The sequence below is a fragment of the Solanum tuberosum genome, unplaced genomic scaffold, assembly GCF_000226075.1.
Source record: "Solanum tuberosum cultivar DM 1-3 516 R44 unplaced genomic scaffold, SolTub_3.0 scf00034, whole genome shotgun sequence".
NCBI classification, from domain to species: domain Eukaryota; kingdom Viridiplantae; phylum Streptophyta; class Magnoliopsida; order Solanales; family Solanaceae; genus Solanum; species Solanum tuberosum.
The window spans coordinates 1050380-1076809 of NW_006238962.1; the positions used below are offsets into that span (position 1 = coordinate 1050380).

Consider the following 26430-nt stretch of genomic DNA (forward strand, 5'->3'; position numbering starts at 1 on the left):
TATTTTCCCTTTAATTGATTTTGAAGAAGGAAAGAGAGAAAAGAGAAAGTTGTATTTGGTAGTTGGAAGGTGGTAGGAAGGACAATGATTTTAACAAAATATATCCTTTTGAAAAATAAGTATTTTAAAATTATTTTTTATTTTTTATAAGTAAAAAAATATTATTTCAATGAGCAATATGGAATTAAGGCGGGACACGAGTAAAATGATGATCAGATATGAATCTAGAATTTAAAATTCATAAATTAAACTTTAAAAGTTCTTAATGTTAAACCTATGTTTTTAGAATTATTGATCCATATCTTATATGTTGCAGTCTAACAAAAAATTTACACAAATATTTCACATGGAAAGTACTAACCTAAAGTAAATCCAAAGGTGTTAGTAAAGGTTGGGCAGAGTGTTGGAGGTACAAATGAGATAGAGATGTTAAAAATGAAATTGAAAATGTGTTATTGAAATCATGTTATCACATTGCAGAGTTGAAAGTGATTTAGAATTTTATAAATAACAGATTATATTTAAAACTATAAACTCCATTGCCTCAAAACATCTCTCTCCATTTGCTGCTCACCCCAACCATCATCGCTATCGCCTACCAGTTATATTCTTCATCGATAACGACACTGATATTTAATAGATTTAAGATCATATTAAACGAAATATCATTAACATAGTACATAAACGCTACTCTTTTATTTTAATTTTTACATCAAAAAAACTAAATATCCCAAGCGATAACAAAACAAAAATTCCTTAGAATCAAAACAAATCAATCAAATCTCATTAATTCAATTATTGCTTAGCACATATAAAGCTCAATAATCAGCAAATCAAATTATTACGCGCAGAAACCAAACCAAACCAAACCACCTGATAAACACTCCTAATACACAAAATGTTAGTAGCTCAGTTAATTGACTACCTGAATCTCACCTTATTCGATTCCCCACATTGTAATTCCGTACCTCCAATTTTTTAATTTTTTTAAATAAACACTCCTAATACAAATATCACTTATAAAATTTATTTTTTCTTTAATTTTTTTTTAAAATATTTATTTCCATACCAAATACTCCCAAAAAGAAGAAAAGAAAGGGAAAGAATATGGAAAAAGTGACAAAGAAAGTGATGTATAGTAGCATCGAAAATACCGGTGGAGAGTTCGTAAAAAACTCTCTCTCTCTCTCCTTTCTCTCTCTTCAAATTCCAATTTTTTTCAGATCTTCACTTCCCTCTTACTTCTGTCCTCTCACACGCAAAGGAGAAAACACACATCCCACATGCACCTTTCTCTCTCTTCTTTCTCTCTCTACAAAATAAAGCAAAGTGATATGCTTTTTAGTAGTATCACAAAAATATAAATCTGAATCTACTCAATTGTGCTTATTGTTATTGTAGATCTACATATTGTGTTGATATTTGTGTTATATATTGTTTTTATTTGAAAAAAAAATCCTGCCCCTCTCTGTTAAACGAGTTGGGTAGGTGATTTGGTTTGATCTTTGGATTATTAATAATTGTTGTTATAGTATAGTTGTTATTGTAAGTATGGAGAGCGAGAAGAAATCGTCTCATGTATCGGATATGGGAGCATGGGCGATGAATGTTGTTAGTTCGGTGGGAATTATTATGGCTAATAAGCAGCTTATGTCGGCCAATGGTTATTCATTCACTTTTGGTAAATCTCATTTAATTTTGCCGGTGTTGTTTAGATCTTGTGAGAATTTTTTGATTTGTACGTAGTATGTATTGTTTTCATGGCGGATCCAGGATTTGGAGGTTGTGGGTGCGGTGATAAATACAATATGTTAAAATTGTTGGATGATTTGGTGGATTTTTGTATTAAATTAGCTTGTTTTTAGTTCATAAATGTGCAATCTGATCTGAATTTTGAATTTTTATTTCGTAATATGTTCAATTATGAATGGAGATGAAGGAAAAGAATTGTTATTTTCGGCTAGATGGATAATGGATGTAGAGTATCATGTTTACAGTTCATAATGAGCTCAATGAAGCATATATTCAATTCTCAGACTAGAAGCATATGTTAACTATAAACCTCGAATTTATTACTAAAGTGAGAAAAAAAGTATGTTTGATATGGGGGGGACTGATATTTGAAAAACGATATCGACTTTAGTACCTATTAAATTGAGATTAATAAAGATCAACTCTTTTATTCGTCTTTGCTAACCTGTGTTCTCAGATTCTCTTTGATTTTTGCCTCCACTTATCTTGTTCTGTTATTTCTCGTCCAAGGACATCTTAAGATTTGAAATATTGTTTGCATGGTTATATACAGTTGTAATCAGATTTGCCATTTCACTGTCTTTATAGTATTGGTTTTGTAAAAGAAGAAGTCGGCTTGAAATTAATCCCCATTATGACTAACGGATTCCTTTTCAATATTGAGCTAGTGTATCTCAACCGTGTCGGACATTCCTCTGGTTGCTTTGTTTCGTCATTTTGAACTAACTCGTCTAGGTCTAGATACATTGTGCTATTTTGATTACAAAGATCTTTAAGGCTTGTATTTGAACTGAAATAACCTCCTTCTGGCTTAGTGGTGGAACCTGACATTTTTGGCCGTTGAATTTTCTACATCTCTTTTCCTTCTTGTACTTCCTTAGGTTTAGAAGTCTGTTGTTCCTATTACATCCCAATTCCCATCCTCTGTATGTTTGCTTTTAAATTTGAATGGTCTACCTGTCATTTTTAATTTCATGGTTTGTTTCCTCCAGCTACAACATTGACTGGGTTCCACTTTGCTGTGACGGCACTTGTTGGGATGGTGTCAAATGCCACGGGGCTTTCCTCATCAAAGCATGTACCTTTGTGGGAACTTATCTGGTTCTCAATTGTTGCAAACATGTCTATCACAGGGATGAACTTAAGTCTCATGCTCAATTCAGTTGGATTTTACCAAGTATGATAATCTCTCTTTTGTTTTTTTACCCGTAACGTTTCTTGTTAATCTTGTATTTTGTTCTCTTGAAAAAGATAAGTCTTGAATTTTGGCTATGTCTATCAGAGGGTGAATAATATTTGCTAACGTCGTGATTATGCTATCAGCTTTCAGTCCTTTCTTATGAAATGATTTCATCTTTTGTTGTTTTCATTCATGATCTATTGACATGGAGTTAAATTATACCGATCAGTATCTTTATTACCTGAAATGACAACACATGGCTTGGGTTTAATTTGAAAGATAAAGGAAGGATAGAAAATTGAAAAATGGGAATAGAATACAAGTCAGGGTATGTCATTTTCTTTCTTTGATTGATCTAAAAGGATAATTGCAGGAAAGGTCCCTCTTCCTCCTTGATTGCAAATCAATTAATAGAATGGAAACCAATAGTAAAAAGAAAAGTTGCTTCCTTTCATTTCCTAGAGATTCATACTTAACATTAGTTGTACTCATGTGTTTGCTATGGTATTCAATTCAATCTCTTAGTCCTCCTTTATACTTTTTTAGGATATCTCCTTGGTAATCATTACAATTGATTATTGGTTTTATAAAAAATTCAAGTCCATATTTCTAAGCCTTTTAACATGTTTTTGATGAAGACAAGTGGCCAAATAAAGTTATTTTTCCTGTTATTTTTGGTGAAGAAGTGCCAATTGAGCGTGATGCTTTTTCCGGTATGGAGGTGGTCTGATGAAGTTTTTATATGTGCAGAAACTTCTAGTAGGTTTGCATCCACTAGTTGGTCCTGTTTTTGCTGAAAATTCATTTAGGTTTAGAAAGTTATCATTGGCAAACTTTAATGGTTGTTGAGTTGATGGAATTCCAAAGTAGTTTTGTTGACCAAATTTAGTGGATATAGAAGAATAATTTTTCTTTTGTTAAAGAAATTATGAAAGAAGGACTTGAAGCATTTATTCTTTTTTGTCTAGTGGCTGAATGATTTACATATTAGATCAATGTATTATATAGTTAATAGTATACTAGTAGTGCCATTTGTTTTATTTTTTGTTCCTTGGTGAAATTCATTTTATATGGCTAAGTTTTTTTTGTTTTTTATTTGGGTGTAGATCTCAAAGTTGAGCATGATTCCAGTGGTTTGCATTATGGAATGGATCCTTCATAATAAGCGTTACTCGAAGGAGGTTAAAATGTCTGTTGTGGTTGTCGTTATCGGTGTGGGCGTTTGCACAGTAACTGATGTCAAGGTTAACGCTAAAGGTTTTATTTGTGCTTGTGTTGCAGTTCTGTCAACATCGTTGCAGCAGATTGTGAGTATACTCTGGCTTCTTCAGAACTTTACTGCAAAAAGACTGAATGATTGAAAAGATTTCCAAAAGAGAAATATTTGGTTTTGTTCTGATTGAAGATCACTATTATTAAAAGTTAAACAATTTCCTAGACGTTTGGTAATTTCTCCTCTGACCATGATAAAAGATCCCGTTGAAGCGGCTAATCCGATGCATACATAAATTCTTTAGTACATGTTAGGTGTGTTTTGTAAGTTGACTCTACTATTTATGTGGGTTTAATTTATGATTACAAACTTAGTTTTCATTTCTGAGAGACAGTTTATATAGGGAGCCTGCTATACTGCTATCGAATTTACTTATCCTTAACAAAGATCCCTTCTTTCTATTAGAAACTAAAGGATAGATGTCTGAAAATTTTCCCTTTTTCGTTCTTCCCTTGTCTTCCATGGAAGTGATGAAAGTTTGCTTTCTTTTTGGTTCCTACTGTAGTGTCAAGAAGAAGTAACTACTCTATCAGACCGTTTTATCCTTGACAAGGATCGTTTCTCGCTCTAAATAAAAGATTTCTCCAAAATTTTCATGTTCTTCTCTCTCTGCTTTTACCCTTAATTAAAAGTTTTACAACAAGAAATATGCCTCAGTCCCAAACAAGGTGCTACATTTGTTGTGTTGCTTTTAATCGAGGGGTAAAAAAGGGGGAAAGGGAAACATTGATATGACTTTTTTATTTGCCTACTGCTTTGGTCCTTGTTCATGGTATGTGGAGCAAAAGCTTGTCTCTTACCATTGCAGAGTTTAGAACAGTTACCTGCAGATACTCAAAGGGACAAAGAAAGAATTTTCTGCTGGTCCAATTCATATAGTACATTTTGTCATCAAGCTCACTTTCTTCTACCAAATTAAATCCTTGGTCATTCTCTCTTTGTTCTCTTAAACTTGTGGTTGCATTTGTGTGATCAAGCAATGATTTTTCGGTGCAGTCAATAGGTTCTTTGCAGAAGAAGTACTCAATTGGATCCTTTGAATTATTGAGTAAAACTGCTCCGATACAAGCTTGCTCCCTCCTTGTGCTGGGTCCTTTTTGCGACTACTATCTTAGTGGAAATCTATTACTAGACTACAAGTATACTTATGGTGCCATTGTAAGTATCAACCAATCTTCTTATTCCCAGATTATGATGCATATTTGATTGGTCCTTTTACGCCCTATACAACTTTATGCGCTCTGATCATGGATGTGTGTGGCACTTTCTGCAGTTCTTTATACTCCTATCGTGTTCATTAGCTGTGTTCTGCAATGTGAGTCAGTATCTCTGCATCGGGCGATTCTCTGCAGTTTCCTTCCAGGTTCTAGGCCACATGAAGACCGTGTGTGTCCTGACTTTGGGCTGGTTGCTCTTTGAATCTGCGTTGACTTTTAAGAACATAATGGGAATGCTCGTTGCAATTGCGGGCATGGTGATCTATAGTTGGGCCGTGGAGATCGAAAAACAATCCAACACCAAGAGCCCACACGCTTCCAAAAACAGCTTGACAGAAGAAGAGCTGAGATTATTGAAGGAGGGAATGGAGAAGGCGGACGTCGAAGTCGGTCAGTCCAAGGCCTAAATTTTGAGGTCTCTCTTATTTAGTATCCATCATCACACAATAGTTTATGATCAAATTTGCATGTAGTTTATGATATTTGTTGCATTATTTATTGGACATCCCTTCCATTTGGTCCCAATTTGGTGACCTTGTCTTGCTTTTTTTTAATAGTTACTGAATGTTTTGTTCTTTATCCAAGTCTACCACTACCAGGTTTCTTTTATACCATTTTCAGCTAATGTTATTTCACATAAATTCATTTGTTTTTATTTTATGTGCAGTATTCAATCATGTGCTTGATTCATCCATTTGAAATTTATTCAAGAAAACAGTTTATTATTAGCATCATTAAAGAGGAAAACTAACTTAAGCAGTATTTAAGGTATTTAAAGCTGATGATTTAGCCAACTATAAGTGTTATATCAAGACTAGAAAATTCAGTCGATTGGGATTCCTACAATCAAACCACTGTGTTTGTCGACCAATTTGAAACGGGATCAAATAAAGGTAGCTTGCTTCTTTTCTGGACGGATGATGATTTATATAGTGGTCGGCTTCTTCTACCAAAATGCTTTTTTGGTCGAAGATCCTTTTTTACTAGTAAGGATGCGTGGAGTAAAATAACTTATCGAAATTAAATGATTTTTAGGTTGTACACTTAGTTTTCTTGGAATTGTAGTCCAATTGACCAAAGCATCACCTAAGTCATATTTTGATTCAATCATTTTTACCTTAACATTAAATATAGATTATATAATAATGTCTTAATAAAATATCAGGTAAAACTTTTACCAATTGAGTATGATCATGAATGAAACCACAACACGCAATGTCATGTTAATATCATCTTTTTTCTTAAAATATAGAATAAAATAAATATTGTGAATATTGTGAACAATTTATATTCTTCAAGGACTTTTAGCATCATACAATCTTGAGTCGTTTGATGGGAAGTATACGGTATAATAGTCTCAGGGATAAAATGCATGATTATTTTATCCTGCGTTTGATTGGAGGTATTAGGCAGTCCTAAGATTATTTATTCCATCATTTATACCTTAGTGATGAAATAAGTTATCTAATATACATGATGAAATAACTTATCTCAAAATAATTAATCTCGGATAACTGATTCCCAATCAAACGACCCCTTAATGCCTAGCTCTAATAATTTGTAATATCAAGTATGGGGCCCAAAATTAGTAGTTGCTTATCATAGAATGATGATCCACTAGCAAGTTTTAATGGTAACAATAGCGATAAATATTGTTCCTTTGCTCCATCAATGAAGAATTTATATTTTCACAAAATATCATGATCATTTAATTAAACAAAAGTTGAAGAAGGAGAAACTCAATTATGGAAAAAATATGTAGATTTTTTTTAAAAAATAAATAAATTGGGAGTAGGAAAAAAGGAAATGGAAAAGATATTACAAGATGGGGAATCGAATCTATACCAACAAGGAGACAAATAGTAAAGCTTTGTCTTGCTTATGCTTCCTTACTAATAGACATATTATTTCTCCTATTGCTGCTTGTGGTAAGATTTATGGTATTTTGTTATAGCTATCGCTCTGTTTTGTTATAACTATTGTTTTTCTTTTTTCATATTGCTTGCCATGCTTTTTTTTAGTATGTGCTTTTTTAAGCCGGGAGTTCATCGAAAACATGCTATTCACCTCCCAAGGTAGAGTTAAAATTTATGTACACACTCTATCTTTTCAAAATTTACTCGTGAAGTTATATTGAATATATTGTTATTGTTATTGTTATATTTAACCATGATAAGTATTTTTTCACTTTGATTTATTGAGTTTTATAGTGTTAAATTATTTCCCTAAAAAGTGTAAATATACTGTGCAAATGACTACTTCTACCCTTTTTCTTTTATGTTATGTACCCATTGCATTGTTTTAATTATTAAGTTGTTTAAATGCTCATAATTTATCTTAATGAAAAAATCATTTATACTTTTACTTGTAATTAGAGTTTGTATTGTTTCGATTATTAATTTTATTATATCGCATCATTACATTTATTATAATGTATTATAATTTTTTTTAATTAATGGTCTGATTGATTATGTGTGATCTCGTTATTATCTTTTTTTTTTCTTCTCATATTTTCTTTGTTTATTATCTACATAATTTTATTTTATCATTTATCTACCTTTTTACAATAATTTTATCTTTTTTTTTTAGGCTTTATCCATTGATGTGCACATTATGTAATAGTAATCAAAATAACACAACATAACACAATCAACATAATATATTTTGAAATACTACATAACAATAACCATCCAAACAAAGTGTAAACGATTTTTTCTTTGATTTCTCATGCATTATCTGATATTCACATTTATTCAAATTCGCGCCAAATAAACACCATTTGAGAGTTACACTCTCTATCAAAGATTTTCTATTCCCACAAGTCTAAAACCAAAACCTCTAACTGAGAAAGAAACAATCTCATGCAATAGCTGGTATTCGCATTAATTCGAATTCGTGCACCAAATAAACACCATTTAGAAGCAACACTCTCCTTCAAAGATTTTTCATTCCCAAAATTCTAAAATCAAAACCTCTAACTAAGAAACAAACAAACAATCGGATCTACTCACCACATTCTTTGACAATAAACGTTAAAGATTAAAAAATATGTAAAAGAAATTTCTTTTGATTTCTCATACAATTTCAATATTCGATATTTACATTGATTCAAACTTCGCGCCAAATAGATACTATTTGAAATCAACACTCTCAATCAAAGATTTTCTAATATGAGAATTCTCAAACCAAAACCTCTAACTAAGGAAAATACAATCTACCCAAATTCATATACTTACTAGTCAAAAGCTTAATTAAATATTAAAAAAATTAAAATTCTACTACTATAATTATTATTAACAAGAATAAAAATAACAAAAATGAAATAATTTAAAGCTACTTTGTTTTTTTTTTTTTTTTACTTTTTTCCTTTTCCCATAAAGCATCTCTCTTTTTCTTTTTCCCCTTTCTCTTTCTCTCTCTCTCTCCCCCACCGTTTTTTCACTTTCACTTTCACACACAATTTGGCTTTATTTGTGCTTTCTTTGTCTTTTGATTAACAAAAAAAAAATTATTCTCTCTCTGTCTCTTCCTGTAGGGAGAAGGAAAAAAATAGTATCAGTACTACGTCTACTACTAGTAGTAGCATCAGCAGTACATACGCTCTTCTTCATTTTTTTTTCAATTTTTATAGACCAAATTGTTGAATTTGTCTGCATCTGTTGAATGAGCAAAAGGATTTTGTTGTTTGTGTGTATAACAACCATTTTTGAGTACTTTTGAGTTTTGAGTGTGTATATGTTGTGTTAAGTGTTTTTTTTTGTGTGGAGATGAAAGAGTAAGTGCTGAAAAGGAGAAGAAAAAAAGATTTGTTGTGTTTAAGCAGTGGTGAAAACTACTGAAGTGAAGTGAAAAAAAGGAGTTTGATTAGCTGAAGTATTGTTCAGATTGGTGATAGTAGAAATGGGGTCGGAGCAGAATAGATTTCCGCAGCAGCAAGGACCGCCACTTCCTTCTCGGGTACTGTGCATTTGAGTTTTCAGATCTACTTGCTTACTGTGTAATTTTGTGTGTGTTTTGTTTGTGTGGATGAGAATTTGTGCAATTTGTTGTGGGTTTACTTGTTGTAATGCTTTAGTAATGATTAAATTGTGTGGTGGAATCACATTTGCAAACAGATCTGAGGTTTTGGTGAAATGGGGTTGTGGAGTTTATATGAAGAAATAACTTTAATCTACTAAATAGTGGTTGTTCGGAGTGATGAATCTAGTTTCCTAATTGATACTATTAGATAATGTTGTTATTTTCAACTTCAATTTATGCCGCCAAGGGTGTCGTTTAGTTGTCGATGAAGTGGGTTGAGAATCGTGAGATCTCGTGTTCAAATCCCACTAGAGATTAAAACAAACATTAGGTGATTTCTTACCATTTTTTCCTAGCTTGTGTATAGAGTTACGTGGTCCCTAGCGCTAGTGGGAGGTGATAAGTATCCCGTGGAATTAGTTGAGGCGTGCGAAAGTTGGGACACAACGGTCATAAAAAAATGATAATGTAGTTAAATCTCACTCCTAAGAAAATATAGGAATTTATTTAATGCAGTGATTTTGAGGGCCGCGGGGATGATGATCTTATTGGGGCCAAAATTAAGTTTTCGTTTTGTTTATTTTGAGAAAGGAAGCTGTCATATTTCACTAGCTAACCTGATGGATGTTGAGTTTGGCTCCACTGTGTGTGGACCATGGTATCTTTTAGATGTGTGAAAATGCAGCTGATACATGAGTCTAATGGGTTGGTGATAGAGACACTAAATAAACTTTTCATTGTTGACTTAGATACTGTAAGGGAATATGAAAAAAATTACTTTCACTATTAATGATTTTGCACTTGGTCTTACTTCTGTATGTTATGATTTTACTTTCTTGTTATCGGATTTCACGTGTGAACCACTTAGGCAAAGAGGCAGATCAACGAATTTTGATTTCTGGGTTCTGAATTACGATCCTTTTTGCTTACACTGGTTTTTGGATAGCACATTGAATATATTTTTAAATACAAATAAAGTGCTTGAGTTTAAGTTAATGGATTTTGCTGAACTCGTAGCTCTAAGGATGACTCCTCCCCTGCTTAGATAGGCAAATACCTACATGAATGCACCTTTTATCCAGCATCTTCCCGTTTTTTCTGTTTTTATCTTAAGAGTACACCCCAACAGCTAATGCTCTATTCTTTGACAGCATAAACGATGGGGAGGATGTTTGGGAGGATTGTCTTGTTTTGGAAGACAAAAAGGTGGAAAGCGTATAGTGCCTTCATCTCGTATTCCTGAGGCCAATTCAATGCCAAATCAGCAGAATGTTCCCCAAGCTGGTGGGCTGAATAATCAGACGGCAGCTCTTTTAGCTCCACCATCTTCACCCGCGTCCTTTTCGAATTCAGCACTCCCTTCAACAGCTCAATCACCAAGCTGTTTTTTATCTAGCAATTCACCAGGAGGTCCTTCATCTGCTATGTTCGCCACTGGTCCATATGCTCATGAGACCCAGTTGGTATCTCCTCCCGTGTTCTCAAACTTCACCACTGAGCCATCTACTGCTCCTTTCACACCTCCGCCTGAGTTGGCCCACTTAACTACTCCCTCTTCACCAGATGTGCCTTTCGCTCGGTTCCTCTCCTCTTCTGTGAAAGTTAAAACCAGCACTGGTGCCAATGATTTTCAAACAACATACGCTCTTTATCCAGGAAGTCCTGCTAGTACTCTCAGATCCCCTGTTTCGAGGGGACCAGGTGAGAGGGAACTTCCTCAATTGGATCCTTCTATCCCTTCATCTGAGATCAAGTATCCAGGCCCTGATTCAAGCACCTCCAAGTTGACTCAAGATTCAAATTTCTTCTGTCCAGCTACATTTGCCCAATATTACATTGACCACTCTTTATTTCCTCATTCTGGTGGAAGGCTGAGCGTTTCCAAAGAAGCCGATGCTTATTCCACTAATAATGGGAATGGCCAGCAGAGTTGGCAGAACAAACCATCTAAACAAGATGCAGAGGAAGTAGAAGCGTATAGAGCATCCTTTGGGTTCAGTGCGGATGAGATCGTTAGTACGACACAATATGTGGAAATTTCTGATGTCGCATTAGATGAATCCTTTAGCATGACCCCTTTTACCAAGCCCAGAGAAGAGGAAATCATATTAACTATGTCAACAGCTGAGGGAACAAAAGCAGGGAATATCTCTAATATGGCATCTCCTCTGCAGTGCAAACCAGGGATGCATCATTTTGAAGGAGCAAACAATTGCATGAAAGGTGCATAAATTTTTGCTCCCTTACTAGTTTTGAATAGTAATAGTTGGTATGAAGTTTCAGTCGAATGGATTTTCTTTCTTCTCTCTAGCCTTTGCCATGAGGTTCCTAAATTCATGTTTCTTCTGTCGTTGGATTTTATCTCATGCTAGTATTTGTATTTTTCTACTTAGCAGCTTCCAAATTCAGTTTAATATTATTCATGGAACACGGCTAAGTAATTATTAACAGCTCCACCGTTCTATACACTGACCATTTCATATTCGTGGGATCCTTAAAACAGTTCTATATTATCTGGATACTGTTCAGGACTTAAACTGATTGCTTCTGTCTTCTACATCCACAGATCATACGTCTCCAAAGCAAATTGCACCTGCTAACCATGCTATGAGTGATGATGAAGGTATCTTCTCCAAATTGGGAACTCTAAGATTAAGTCGTAAACATGACCATGGTTTGGCAAGCTCCGATGCAGAGATAGACTACAGGAGAGGAAGAAGTTTGAGAGAAGCAAAAGGCAATATTGCATGGTAGCACTAATAATTAGAATATTATATAGTCTCCTATTGGCTGAATTGCATGGTTCTCTTCTTTTGCTTTTGTTGGGGGTCTTCTTCTTTCGCAGGTGATCTAACCTCACTCACGAAAACCCCTTACTGCGTCCTCGTTTATTCTGCTGTTTTATTCAAGAATGTATCGTCTGTATATCTTATGGTTCCCTCGAGTTATGTATGTCAAAAGTCGTAGCAATATACTTTCAGCCATTAATGTCATTAGGTGTGGGAATGGATCCTGGAACTTTTTCTACTGTGGATTGTGTATGCTTGTTTCGGAATGTCTTAGGCTTGAAGTCTTTGAAAATGTATCTTATTGAATATGCATTTCAACCAGATATATTGCTTTTAATGACAATGCTTTTGATTATTTGGCTCATAGACATCATTCCTTGGATGACAAATCTCAATTCTTTCACATCACAATTCTAAGATGTGCTAAATATGAACTTTTCTGGTTTTTATGTTTCTACAGTGACAATATACTAGTATGATTACACATGGGTAGGGTCAGGAGAAATATTCTCGAAAAATGTTTTCCTCATTTTGTTAAGGAACTTGTGTTTTTCTGGAAAAAATGTTCTCCACGAGTTTTGACCAACTGAACACAGGAAAATTGAAAAATATTCTCCTCAGTATGAAAAACACCCTCAATCTTGACTGCATATCTTTGATCAATGTTTTCAGCTAGCTCAACAGGGAAGAGAAAGAATACAGGTTTAGCTTCTTCATTACATGAAAATGAAAACACATATGGTGCTAACCTGCTCCATAATAAGTAGTAAAGATGCAACGCTGGAACGATAACTTCCACGTACGAACTCGTTGGTCATAATGAAAATGGGACACAGACTACATAGTAGGTTTATAACAGAAATGGCCAAGAGGCTTTCATCACACACACATCAGTATAGACTGAAATGGACTAGAAAAACATCACAACCAGAGAAAGTGTTATAGTATTACATGTGAGCATTTCAGTAAGATAGGCGTTGGTAGCTCATTGTACTTCTTTAACATTTCACTTTAGTGGCTCACATTCCATTAAGGGTGATCACAATTCTGCGTGGGGTAGCAGAATCACGGTGCTCACACAACCATATGCCCTGAGATTCAGAAAACATTAGTTGCTCATCATACCTGTAAGTCTTATATTCAGGAATCAATAAATTGACATGTAATGGTTTTGTCTCGATAGAAAAGAACAATTGACACTTGGTAAGAACCGTCTCCGTGGAAATCTTACTATCCTTGTGATGGTTTGGATCTCTACTATCCAAAAAGGAACCTTGCTATAATTACATGTTCAGACCATGGGAAGAATTGGCTGTGTAAAAAAGAGATTGAAGGATAGATTTGACCAACTTGGTAATGACAATGTAACAACTTTAACTGTCTGCTTTTTAATCCAACATGAAGGTGAAAGTGTTTGAATTCATTGTTCTAGGCTTCTAGCCATGCTCAAATCAAATGACCTAAAAAGAGGTAGCACAAGTACCTGCCAGGTTCCCATGTTTAGCTTTCCGTCTGTGATCGGTATCCTGAAAATCCAAGACGTGGTAAGTATCAGTGTATGGAGAAGGCGTGAAAAACTATATGGATTAAATCAAAGGAGATATTCAGACGTGAGGTTGCAGCCAAACATCGATGACTTAATGTGAGCGGGCATGTCATCTGGCCCTGTCAAAATTGCAACATACTAACGTCAAAATAACAACCAATAAAATTGAGAAAGACAAGTTAACCAAGGAGTTCAAAAAAAAAAAGAAACAAAGAACTTAATATAAATTCAGTCAGGAAGATCGAGGGTGATGCAATAGAATATAAATAGATATAGATAAAATAAGTGGCAGTATTATCAGTAGGTATGACACAATCTATGGAATGGAAGTCAGAATCGTCAACAAATAATTAATAGATAATTTTGCTAAACATGTAAACAGACTGCAAAGGTCTCCAAAAACAACTAAAATGCAGTAAAAGAGCAAAATTCTTTTATCATGTAAAGATATAGTCAGTTTTTCAGTCTTCATTATTTCACTGTGATTAATTCTGAAAAATTAATGTACAAGGAGGATGAAGGATCTAGCTATGCATTTGCTGATCAAATGAAGACGCAGACCTGGAGGCTGAAGTACACAACGACTGAGCTAGAATATAAGATTGAAGTAGTTGAAGCTTGAATCTAACCTAGATCTCTCTCTCTCTCATCTCATTTTTCTTCTCTTTGCTAATCTATCTACTCATGTTTTGGTACAGATATCCTCCTCTTGTAATTTCTTGACTCTCATCCCATTTCATTGCAGTTTTCTTCTATTGAGAACAAGCCTGTAGATGTACATCTCACTGAAAAGTGTTACATGGGATCATGGCGACGTCAGCCTGAGGACTACTATGGATCTCATGTATTTTGATTCCATACCTTCTATTTGTAAGATATAAGTTATTGTCTCCATTATGAAGATGCATTGGATGAAATATTTTGAGTTTGTCGCTGTTCTGAAATAGGAAATTTTAGGTTCTGACTACTTAGGTTTTGTTAATAAAAGATCACTTGATTTTCCAGTAATTTGTGGATTATTATATTGAAAATGTGGTTTCTTGAGTTGGGACATCAACTTTCAAGCATCTCAGGCCCGAGCACAAGCTCTTAAGTCATAATAGAGAGTCAAGCTCATGCCTTAGCCACAAGATTTTGAGTTTCCCCAAGCTCAGGCAAAAATTGATAGGTGTTTGGCTCAGATAGTTTTCATCCCACACTTACAGCAACCCATTAAATAGCCACCCCTGGAATAAAATCCAGTCAATTACCTGACGAACCAAAAAAGAAAAGAAACAGCACTACAGAGGACAGGGATTATGTTACACACTTACCCTCAAGAGTATGTTTCCACGGTGCAGAAGTCCCCTGAAATTGTCATTTTGAAACAAAATGAGACTCTCCACAACAATGAGCGACTATTACTCAACTTGGCAGAATATAATCTTACCTCTGGGACAACCCTACTAAGAAATGTCTCTGTATCATCTCGAACATCTGAGTCGTAATTTTCATTTATAGTTAAAGAAGCACTTGTATGCTGCACTGGTTAAACACACAGCTAACCATACTCAGTCATAGTAGAATTCTGGTGCAAATACATTTGCCAATTAAGAGACATCCAGAAGAATTTCAAGTGAGAAATGTCAGAATAAGATTACTTACGAAAAAGATGAGCAAGGCCACATTTGAAGCCTGCTATCTCTTGATTAATTTCCTTCATAATCTGATGAGGAGATTAAGATGGTATCAATTAGAAGCAGAATATAATCTTTTTGCTGAAGTGGGAGGGGGATAGAACACAAAAAATTGGGCTAGAGAAAGAGAAACTCACTCTTTTGCAAGTACTTTGTTTGAAAATAGAAACATGTTGTTCCATTAGCGAGGTACATAATGCTTAAGTTTAGATAAGGTTATCGTAAGAACATTTTTCTTGTTATTGTCTGGATCAATATATTAACAGCACTAGTCTAGCAACTGAAAAATTAAAACCTGTGAGGCAGCTAGAAATACTAAAGCTAAAAACTGCCCAAATAACTGTATATGAAGTCAGGTTATCACCTTTGAAACCTGATCAAAAGATGTTTCATAAGCCAGAAGAGTAAGAATGGAATTCGAATACATCCAACTTTTGTAAGAAAACATGTCAGTTTAGTTTGTGAGCCAACTAATAGGCCACTCAGTGATAACATTTTCACAGTTTCAATAGTCACGTTTATTCTTGTAAGGGCCAAAATAAATGTAATTCAAAAATAAATCTGTCCATGTTGATTATGCCTACTGACATGATATATATTTCCAACTCCCCTCCACCCACCCTACCCCATGGCTAACCACTAGAAAGCTTTGCTGAACTGATACATTCAATTCAATTTTGATTCTCTATGCACAAAATAACATGGGATAGTTTGGTTCTTGGTCATTTTTGTTATGTATTATTTTCAAAAAGTTAAGCAATATCTTGGAAACCTTTATTTGAGAATTCTAGTTTTTTTGTTGATATCAGTTCAGGTTAATCTTAGAACGACAACTGGATGATTGATAGATTCAATTAATTTAATAGAATCATAATGTTTTTCATCTTTGTTACCTAAACCTCAACTGGAACCTAGTTCCATAAAGTTAATCAAGCAAATATGGACACAATTACGTTTTGAAATTTTAATTTGAGATAACAGGATTAGCAACCAATAGTATAGCCTAGCGGTCAATTAAGTTGATGAAAACCTTGGAGTCCTATTTCAAATCATGAGACATAAATGAACTAGGTGATTTCTTTCCATCTGCTTAAGTCTTGGCAGGCATAGTTACCCGTACTAGTGGGATAATAGGATTAACATAGATACGCCAAAACGGGTTAACCACTACCATCATTTTTTTCGGAAAAGCAAGAATTAATACAAAAACAAAAAGTTGCTATCAACCAGGCAGAGTTCATTAAAACATGGAACCCATAGGTTTAACAATATCACAATTCACTCTGTAAAAGTCCATTAACGAATAATCGCTCAAAAGCTTAATCATCGGCAACTCAGTAACACATCCCAATTATATCTAATATATATTTGCAAGTAATCAAAAGCAAACAAAACAATAAAAAGGGAATCTTAATAGCTCAGTTAGGCGACTACTTGAACTTTCAACTTGTTGGTGATACTTGGTTCACTTAATTGTGAGGGAGCAAATTAACACACAAGAAACGAATAATCGCTCAAAAGCTTAATCATCAGCAGCTCATAAACACATCCCAATTATATCTAATAAGTAAATATTTGCAAGCAATCAAAAGCAAACAAAACAATAAAAACGGAAATCTTAGTAGCTCAATTAGTCGAGGTAAACCTGAACTTTCACCTTGTTGTTGAGGATTCCATTCCCAATTCCCCACCTTATAATCCCCTCCCCATTTTCCCTTCCCCTACCCCCAACTAAAAGAACATCAGAAGAATAAAATGGATCAGTTGATTGACATAAGACACAAAGGGTGTCCACAAAATTCATTAATAACCTAAAATATTGAACCCATAAAGCTTAGTTCCCATATACATACATACCTTGGATGTAACAAGATGACAGCCTCGTCTTTGAGGAGGAAGAGTCACAGTTTTTTGAGCCCATTTTGGGGAAGCCATTGAATCAGAAGGGTTATTAATTGTTGTTCTCAAAGGAGTATACTGACACTTCAAACTGATCGGAGCCGAAAATGGCTTAGCAATTCCACCGAACGATACTAAAGATGAAGACGAAAGAGAAAGCATTTGCTGCTGTTTCAAGAACAAATTTTTTACTAGTTGTTTTGGAGGACTTTGGACCAAAAGTAATGGTACTAGTGAATTATGGGCTTCAAAAAAAACTTAGTGCTAAGTTTTAAAATGAGGCCTATAAAAGAGTTTGTGGTGATGTTAAATGTGTATGGTCCAAATTTAGCACTCTTACCTCCACTAAAATGTTGAGAGTGAAATGAATGTCTGAATCAACTTACACGAATCTTGATTAATTTATCGGAATACTATGTCATTTTTCATCAGATATAGTATGATATTTAACTCGATTACACTTATTTAGGAGAAAAGGTAAATTTATACCATTTCACATAGCTTAGAGGCAATGAACTAATTTTTTATTTGTGATTTTCTTATACGAAGGCAACTAGCTTAGCATCACAATTAATTTGTGATTTTCTTATACGGAGGCAAATCTAGCTATTTTGATGACAATGAGAACACATTTAACCCCAATTATTAACAAAAGGTAAATTTATACCATTTCACATTGTTTAGAGGCAACAAGCTAGTTTTTTTTTTTTTTTTTTTTAAATGTAGGAGCAAAGGTCCTTTGTGATTAGGAATAGGTTTGAAGTATATATATGATCAACTTTAATTTTTAAAATTGATCAAAAGTGAGTATTTTTTCAGCTCTATCAAATATTTAATAATTTTTGTCTTATTAGATTTGATGAGAGATTTGAAGATGCAATTTTTGCATATTTTGCTACTTCATGTCTATATATAGAGAGACTTGTGCAATTTTTGAGGTGCAAATTTCAGTATTTGAATGTTTAATTTAATTTTTAGGATACGATGAGACTTTTCTATAATTCTAATTAAATCTTTATTTTCTATGTTTCCCTCAAATCTAACTGATACAATCAATCAAAGTATTCAACGAAAATAAAAGAAAAAACTCACTTTTAATAAACTTAAAGGATCAAAATTACATAAAAAATATTTAGGGGACTGTTTTGAACCTATACCAAACAATGAGGACCATTTTCATCATTTTCTCTTTAACTTGGTCGTATCGCCACCCTTTAATCCCTCATATATAATCCGTATTTTCAGAGCGAGAAACACAAACAGAGTGAGTGAGTGTGTGTAGTAGGTGAACAATATCACAAATGGATGCAGATTACGGCATAGCTAGAGAACTCTCTGATCTGCAAAAGCTTCGATCTCAGTATCAACCTGAACTTCCTCCTTGTCTTCAGGTTTCTCTTCATTTTTTTTTGCATTTTTTTGAATTTTTTTGTGTATTTTTTCGTTGTTATTGCTCTACTATGAACTGTGATTCGTTAGATAAGTTGTTGTTGTTGTTGATTCGATGGAGAAGATGATTATGTTTAGCATTTCGAAAAATCGGGAAATAATTACCGGCGAAATGTATGTATAGTAGATTGTTTCGGTATACTAACGTCCTTAACAATAGAATAGATCTGACGTTGTAGATCAGATTTGTTCTTATGCTATCTGTATAGGTACAGTTTTTTGGTGTAAGGTGTCTCTTGTTGTATTAGAATTATGTCATTCATAGCGGTCGCGATTTTCTGTTTGATTTTGTAGGCGTTGTGTTTATATATGATTTATTAGTATGATGATGATGTGAAATGAGTTTGAGTGAAGAAGTTAGGATTCATATAGAGGAACTCAACTTGTTTGGGACTGAGGTGTAGTTTGTTCTTGTGTTTACATATGATTAATCAAATTTAAAAGTAAGGTGATGGAGTAGTTTTGAGAAGAAAAAGAAGAGAGAATGTTAAGTGGAGAAAGGTAGAAGGTGGGTTCATTATTTACCGAGTCTCAAACCATGGACCATTTTCCATCAGGGATTAAAAAAAGGAAAAGTGAAAACACATTGTACTTACCTGTCAAGTGTTTCCAGGAAGAGATGCTGATTGTCTCTTGTTTAATGGATACCAAAGGGGGACTTTGTATATGGAGTCTTATCCTTGCAGAACATGTGTATAATGCACTTTTTTTTTTGTGTAAATCAAGGACGATTTTGTATGGACTTTTTTCACGCATGCTATAATGTATTTTGAAGTCTTTTTGTTCATTCATCTGATTATTCAGTTTGATGTGTATTCAATTTGATTAATTATCAACTTCCACTGGATTGGTAATGAAATGTGCTGCCAATTCTTTGTATCTATAATATTGATATCCACTAAAAAGTTGCTCTTGATAACTGCTCAGAGAGTTCAATCCTACTTACTCTTATAAGGATGAAAGATTTTTCTGTCTGCAATCCCGAGTTCATTAAATCTGGTTAAACTACAACAGGGTACTACTGTGCGGGTTGAGCTAGGTGATGCAACCACTGCAGCAGATCACTCTGGTGAACATGTAATAAGTCGGTCTTTTCCTCACACTTATGGTCAGCCATTGGCCCATTTTCTCAGGGCAACTGCCAAAGTCTCTGATGCTCAGATAATTACCGAGCATCCAGCGAAGAGGTATGCATTAATAATCTTTAGTTTACTTCATCAAAGAAAAAATCTACAGTTAGTAATCAATGACATCAGGGTTGAAATCATGAGCTGTTTGCTCCAAGTCTATGTTGGAAGTAGGCATACGGTAATTCTTTTGTTTAGGTGACTAAAAGTTCCTTCGTTTTAGTTACCCATAAAAAAAGAAAAAAAAGAAACACATCCTTCCTTTTAGTTGTTTTTGGAATTCCATGTGCATTTACTGTCTTTAGAATCTTACTGAGGGGACTAAAAATCTAAAACTAACAGTTCCTATCAAAACTGATGTATTTATTTATGTATAGACATAAGGATAAAAGTTCACTGAGACATGGATTTCTGTGAAATGAGCTTTATTCATTTTTAAGAGAAATAAACTTGTTTTATATGGGCAAGCTTTTGCCCTTTATTTAATGAGATTTATTACTTTATCAACAACAACAAAAAAAAGAGCATCATAAACATCTCTGGTATACTAATGTTTTCATTGTACTCACTCTTTTTCCTTTATAGGGTTGGAATTGTTTTCTGCGGGAGACAATCTCCTGGTGGACATAATGTGATATGGGGTATTCATGATGCCCTTAAAATTCACAATCCTAACAGTACTTTGCTTGGTTTTCTGGGTAAGTAGTCTTTTTGTGTTGGTGTTCTATGTTCTGTGATGCGTCTGCACGTGTACTCTCCTACAATCTGCTAGACTTTGAGATTGTTTCTCATACTTTACTGGTTGAAATGACCTGGCCATCTATTCTTGGGACATCAGGGCAGTAAACCCTTAGAAAGACCTACTGCTACACCATTTGAGTGTCACTTATATGTCATGTCTACGATGCTATGTGTCATAATTTTTTCTGCTGAATCTCTCCTTATCAAATGTCAACAGGTGGTTCTGAAGGTTTATTTGCACAGAAAACCCTAGAGATCACCAATGATATTCTTGCCACCTATAAGAATCAAGGTAGAATCTGGTTTGGAATGAAGTCAGTAGAATTCCTTTTTGCCTTAAGCTCATCATTAGTTGATTTTTCCCCATTAAGGTGGTTATGACATGCTGGGTCGGACAAAAGATCAAATTAGAACAACCGAGCAAGTTAATGCCGCAATGGCTGCATGCAAAGCTTTGAAATTGGATGCCCTTATCATTATTGGAGGTATTTATCATGCAGTTTTTTGGTTCATTATGGATCTTCTGTGTATACACAGAGAGATATACATCCTAACATATGCATTATATTTTGAAGGGGTAACATCAAACACTGATGCTGCTCAACTGGCCGAAACATTTGCCGAAGCAAAATGCCAAACAAAAGTATGCATGGGTTGAGGCTATTCTCTTTATCTAATTTACTGTTATACTTCTAACTTTTCATGAATTGAAGTGCATAACCTAATTTTTTCTCCAAATGTTTTTGCACTATTCCAACTTTAACCTATGCATTCTCTTCCATTTTATCCTTTCATTATGGAAGGTTCATACTTTCTGATTGTTCTTTTCTCCAGGTGGTTGGAGTTCCTGTTACATTAAATGGAGATCTAAAGAATCAGTTTGTTGAAACAAACGTCGGTTTTGACACAATATGCAAGGTATTAGTCCAATTATGTCAATCATATGAAAGGAAACATTCATCTAAGGACTGTTTTTTTAGAATACACATAGTAAACATCTTACACCTTTCCCTTTGAGAGGCATTGCCATTTAGACTTGTGGTCATGCTCCCCACTTAAACTTTGAGGGTCTTGTATATGGTGGTGTGCAGGTTAAGTGTTCTTTTTACTTGTTATTTTATAAGTGATGGAATATGAGGTGAAATACATTCAGCAGGTACCGAGTGTTAAATTTGTAGGTCATTTTGACGATTTCTGCATGAACAAGAGACCTTGTTTTTTTTCTAGTAATGATGCTATATTATGTGCTTCAACTGAAAGAAAATCCTAATAAATTATAAAAAAAAATCCATGGGGAACTTATTATTTTCTTTGTGGTCATCTTAGGTTAATTCCCAACTCATTAGCAATATGTGCACTGATGCGCTCTCGGCAGAAAAGGTAATTTCATGTTCTTCACATCTCTTCCAATTTCTATGGAATATTTGGGTAAATTTTAAATATATGTTTCTGGTGGGTTTCATTTCTGTTATATAAATTTGTTTTGATGGTGTTGACTGTCTGTTGATTATGTTCACAACCTTATCTTTTATATTTCCTACCTATGTCTTCTGCAAATGCTTTACTATAACCTGGTAATCTTTCCTTTTCAGTACTACTATTTCATCCGACTCATGGGGCGAAAGGCATCACATGTTGCCTTAGAATGCACTCTGCAGTCACATCCTAATATGGTTCGTTTTACAGCTTCACTGAAAAACTAATGAAGTAATTGTGCTGTTTAGAACTTGCAAGTGTTCTGTATTAAAAAGTGTTAATAAATAATCTTGCAGGTAATTCTTGGTGAGGAGGTAGCTGCATCAAAGCTTACACTTTTTGACATCACAAACAAAATTTGTGATACAGTTCAAGCTAGGGCTGAACAAGGTATGGAAACTTTACCTTTTCTTTGTTGTCTTTTGAGGTGCTTTTCAAAAAAAATTGTCTGCTCACTAAGTTTTTGGATTTAGATAAAAACCATGGTGTGATCCTGTTGCCAGAGGGGCTTATTGAAAGTATTCCTGAAGTATATGCTCTACTGCAGGTAAAATCCAAATAAAAGAGTTCTATTTCTTAGCCTGCTTCCCAGTGTCTGTTATCACACCCTCTTCACTCTCACCCAAGGAAAGATAAAATAAAGGGAAAAGAGAACGGATAGACCAAAAAAGAATTCCAAACTATAATTGGCGGGCTTCTATGATTCTTTGTTTGGAAATAGATTTTTTGGTTTTCACAGTGCCTTGTTTGATCCTGTGTGTTACAGGAAATTCATGGTTTGCTCACACAAGGCGTTTCTACTGATAAGATTTCCTCTCAACTATCACCTTGGGCATCTGCACTCTTTGAGTTCTTGCCGCCCTTTATAAAAAAGCAGGTACCATTTATGTATTGTTGGAACTGAGTACTCAGATATGACAGTTAAGTTTCACTTGGATAGTTCTTACATAAAATGCTTATGATGTTGTAGCTCCTCTTGCACCCAGAATCAGATGATTCTGCTCAGCTATCACAGGTAACTAAGTCTCCCTTTGGATGGTGTGTTTGGTGATACGTATGAACTATATTTTAAGTTGATTATTCTTTTATTCTTCCTCACAGATTGAAACCGAGAAACTTATAGCTCATCTGGTGGAAACAGAAATGAATAAGCGATTGGTATAGCTTCTGTCTTCCTCTATTCTGGAATGTAAAGTGTTGCATGTAGTATTTCGTATGGTTTTTCTTTAGGAGCAAATAAATGAAATATCCCATCTCTAAACAGGAAAGAAATTTTAGTAAGGATATGTATATTGTTTTACTACTATAAGCGTTTGAGCTTGTAAGTGAGTAGCTCACTGACTTCTGCCAACCTCTACATTGTTGTTGACTTGTTGTGTTACATTTCTTGGCGAAATTATTTGATGCAAAGTTACAAGAGTGATTTTCTTTAATACAAAATCATATCATCTATCAGAGAGGATAAGGACCACATTTGTGCAAGTTTGGAGTGGGGTGAATAATATATTTAGACCTTGGAAAATTCAATCAATTTTTCTCTTTCCTTATTTCATGAAATACAGCTCTTCTTCATGACGTTTTATGTTGGAATGCTAAATCTTAAAGCTGCTTGCTAAATTTTCCTCCCAAAAACAAGGTTATGTTACATGAACTCTTCATTTGCTTTGACCTAGACTTATACTGGGCATGGCTATTTAATATGGTCCTTCATCAGAAGCTTAAAGTTTGCTGTATTGACTACCTAACCGTGTCCACTAGTATTGACTACATTACCATGTCCATGGCTAGTACTAACGTTTATTGAACATATAAGGTTGTTACTGCATATGTCATACAGATCCTTCAGCCATTGCTATGTTTTCACTGAGCAATCTTTCTTTGTAAACTTTTGTTTGCTTCAAAATCATTGACATACTCTTCTAATAACTGTTTCATTTGAAAAAGTGAATCTCACATGATTTAGATATTTTCTGCCTTGGTCAGCCTTACCTCTACTAAACATGTTTTGTATCTTGTATGACTTTACAGAAAGAAGGAACTTACAAGGGAAAGAAATTTAATGCAATTTGCCATTTCTTTGGTTATCAAGCTCGGGGATCATTGCCATCAAAGTTTGATTGTGACTATGCATATGTAAGTTTTATAATTTTCCTAGCTTTTCCTTCCTTTTTCTTTCAAGTGAGACAAACTCCCTCCGTCTTATTTTATGTGATGTTGTTCATGTGGTTCTAGAAAAAAAAGACTTTTGAACCTTATGGTCAAACAAATATTCGCTCCATCTCAATTTGTTTGTCTTATTTTCCTATTTAGTCTGTTTCAAAAAGAATGTCTCTTTCTTTTTGTGGCAACTCTTTAATTCCAACTTTTCACGTGACATGTTTAAGACCACAAGATTAAAGAGCATTTTGGTATATTTTACATATCTTTAGTTTCCACAAGATTCAAAAGTCATTTTATTTCTTAAATTTCGTGTCAAGTCAAAATAAGACAAACATATTGAAATGGAGGTAGTAATAGATATTTGTATGACTATATATCAACTCGTTAATGGTATAATGGGAAAGTTAAAGTAAGTTGTTTGTAAATATAGGAAGATCTAGACAAACAAAAATGGAAAGTACATCACATAAATTGTCCCGGGACAGAGGAAGTATAAGATTGTTACAATATAAGAAAAATATTAACAAGAATTACATGCCAGGTACTTGGTCACGTCTGCTATCATATATTGGCTGCTGGCCTCAATGGTTACATGGCTACATTGACTAACTTGAAGAATCCTGTCAACAAGTGGCGCTGTGGGGCTGCTCCTATAACTGTAAGCTCCTTACTGTATTTTGTACTTATGTTTCACACTGTCCATTACCTACCAAAAGAAAAGAGGACATAGATTGACCTTATCACTATTTGTTTAAAATCTAGGCTATGATGAGTGTGAAGCGGTATGGTCGTGGTCCTGGCAAGGCATCACTTGGGAAGCCTGCTGTGCATCCAGCCACTGTAGATTTGAAGGGCAAATCATACGAGTATGTCTATGTCCTGATATTTTGCTTTTTTACAAGCGAAGCCTAAGAGGAAGCTGAGCTTTTGTGATTGAAAAGTAGGAAGTAGATGTGAATTCCCAGGAAAAGCTCTCTTAAGAGCTGGCATTCTAAAGTGAATTGTGTGCATATAACTGATGTGTATCTTTATTTTGGTGCAGATTATTGAGTCAAAATGCGACAAAGTTCTTGCTCGATGATGTTTACAGAAACCCAGGCCCCCTCCAGTTTGATGGCCCTGGTGCTGACGCAAAGGCTATTACTCTTTGCGTTGAAGACCAGGATTACATGGGTCGTATCAAGAAATTGCAAGAGTATCTGGACAAGGTGATGATTGCTCTGCAAGAATATATTTACACTTAAGTAAAATTATAGCATCATTTATTTATCATGGCCACCTGCTATCAAAGCTTGGCTACACGATTACGTTCTCTCTTTTAAACTTTGGTTTGGTGCATGCGTTCTCATTTTACTATCTACTTTCCAGGTTCGTACAATCGTGAAGCCTGGATGCTCACAAGATGTCCTGAAAGCTGCACTTAGTGCCATGTCTTCTGTCACAGAAATTCTTTCTGTGATGACCTCTCCTTCAAGCAACGTGAACACACCATTCTAGATGAGAACACCCCCTTAACCTCGCGGATATTTAGAGGCAGACGTATTTGTCAAACTTAATAGAATTCATAGCCTCCCCCCCTCCCCCCACCCTTTTTTCCCCTCCAATCATCTTTTGCACTTTGCAGAAACTTTATTTAGTTACAGAAATGTTAGTCGGATTGTGTGACATTACAGAGGCCTTCAACTGTCTTTACTCTTTTAGTTTGTTTCTTTATTTGTGTTTTTGAAATTTTGACGACCCGAATAATGTTGAGATTTGAGAAGATTGTATTTATTGTGGTTTCAATAGGTACATGATTTATTGGTTCCATCTGTCACATCACATAAAAAGTGGTGTAAAATTACATTATTAGTTCACTATCCCCTTATCCATTTCCCTCTCCCACACCACTTGTACAAATTCCCTCATACCCCCAAATCCTCCATTTTTTTTCCTTTCCCTTCTTTACATACCAAAAACAACAAACACCATGTGAGAAATCACTATGCAAGAAACTCTCCATCTCTCTTCTTCTTCCTTCTCACTTCCTAAATCCTCCATTCCTCCTCCCAAATCCTTCAAATACTCCACCATTTCTTTCCCTCCACACCCAAAACCACCCACCCCCATCTCCACTCTCCCCCCT

The 26430-nt window shown here is 34.7% G+C and overlaps 4 protein-coding genes across 4 annotated transcripts; 3 read left to right on the forward strand and 1 right to left on the reverse strand.

Moving 5' to 3' along the window:
- Positions 1-1101: 1101 nt before the first annotated feature.
- LOC102600643 (UDP-galactose transporter 2) lies at positions 1102-6080 on the forward strand. Its single transcript, XM_006342459.2, has 5 exons — positions 1102-1681; positions 2745-2929; positions 4039-4239; positions 5202-5363; positions 5479-6080. Exons 1-5 carry the CDS (start codon positions 1552-1554, stop codon positions 5827-5829), a joined length of 1029 nt encoding a protein of 342 aa, XP_006342521.1. The 5' UTR covers positions 1102-1551; the 3' UTR covers positions 5830-6080.
- A 2762-nt stretch (positions 6081-8842) lies between these two features.
- On the forward strand, positions 8843-12599 carry LOC102600989 (uncharacterized protein At1g76660). Its single transcript, XM_015306589.1, has 4 exons — positions 8843-9379; positions 10594-11665; positions 12009-12192; positions 12288-12599. The coding sequence occupies exons 1-4, from the start codon at positions 9323-9325 to the stop codon at positions 12289-12291; spliced, it is 1317 nt and encodes a 438-aa protein (XP_015162075.1). The 5' UTR covers positions 8843-9322; the 3' UTR covers positions 12292-12599.
- A 253-nt stretch (positions 12600-12852) lies between these two features.
- On the reverse strand, positions 12853-17612 carry LOC102601339 (UPF0047 protein YjbQ). Its single transcript, XM_006342461.2, has 7 exons — positions 17311-17612; positions 15422-15482; positions 15207-15301; positions 15091-15124; positions 13842-13896; positions 13715-13757; positions 12853-13322 (listed from the first exon to the last, which is right to left on the reverse strand). The coding sequence occupies exons 1-7, from the start codon at positions 17512-17514 to the stop codon at positions 13251-13253; spliced, it is 564 nt and encodes a 187-aa protein (XP_006342523.1). The 5' UTR covers positions 17515-17612; the 3' UTR covers positions 12853-13250.
- Positions 17613-18591: 979 nt separating this feature from the next.
- On the forward strand, positions 18592-26112 carry LOC102601673 (pyrophosphate--fructose 6-phosphate 1-phosphotransferase subunit alpha). Its single transcript, XM_006342462.2, has 19 exons — positions 18592-18743; positions 19816-19988; positions 20514-20626; positions 20887-20961; positions 21041-21154; positions 21245-21312; positions 21504-21587; positions 21996-22049; positions 22262-22342; positions 22442-22535; positions 22619-22692; positions 22912-23022; positions 23116-23160; positions 23247-23303; positions 24174-24278; positions 24847-24963; positions 25068-25171; positions 25348-25513; positions 25674-26112. The coding sequence occupies exons 1-19, from the start codon at positions 18654-18656 to the stop codon at positions 25800-25802; spliced, it is 1854 nt and encodes a 617-aa protein (XP_006342524.1). The 5' UTR covers positions 18592-18653; the 3' UTR covers positions 25803-26112.
- Positions 26113-26430: the final 318 nt, after the last annotated feature.

Bases quoted from the DNA above. Each gene is read 5' to 3' on its own strand.
- LOC102601673 (XM_006342462.2), top strand. From the start codon at position 18,654: ATGGATGCAGATTACGGCATAGCTAGAGAACTCTCTGATCTGCAAAAG. The intron at 20,962-21,040 runs GTAGAATCTGGT...TTCCCCATTAAG, and splicing joins TGCCACCTATAAGAATCAAG to GTGGTTATGACATGCTGGGT. The intron at 25,172-25,347 runs GTATGTCTATGT...ATTTTGGTGCAG, and splicing joins TTGAAGGGCAAATCATACGA to ATTATTGAGTCAAAATGCGA.
- LOC102601339 (XM_006342461.2), bottom strand. From the start codon at position 17,514: ATGCTTTCTCTTTCGTCTTCATCTTTAGTATCGTTCGGTGGAATTGCT. The intron at 15,483-17,310 runs GTATGTATGTAT...TCTCCTCATCAG, and splicing joins GTCATCTTGTTACATCCAAG to ATTATGAAGGAAATTAATCA. The intron at 13,758-13,841 runs GTCTGAATATCT...TTGGATTTTCAG, and splicing joins ATGTTTGGCTGCAACCTCAC to GATACCGATCACAGACGGAA.
- LOC102600989 (XM_015306589.1), top strand. From the start codon at position 9,323: ATGGGGTCGGAGCAGAATAGATTTCCGCAGCAGCAAGGACCGCCACTT. The intron at 9,380-10,593 runs GTACTGTGCATT...ATTCTTTGACAG, and splicing joins GACCGCCACTTCCTTCTCGG to CATAAACGATGGGGAGGATG. The intron at 11,666-12,008 runs GTGCATAAATTT...CTACATCCACAG, and splicing joins AGCAAACAATTGCATGAAAG to ATCATACGTCTCCAAAGCAA.
- LOC102600643 (XM_006342459.2), top strand. From the start codon at position 1,552: ATGGAGAGCGAGAAGAAATCGTCTCATGTATCGGATATGGGAGCATGG. The intron at 1,682-2,744 runs GTAAATCTCATT...TGTTTCCTCCAG, and splicing joins TGGTTATTCATTCACTTTTG to CTACAACATTGACTGGGTTC. The intron at 2,930-4,038 runs GTATGATAATCT...ATTTGGGTGTAG, and splicing joins ATTCAGTTGGATTTTACCAA to ATCTCAAAGTTGAGCATGAT.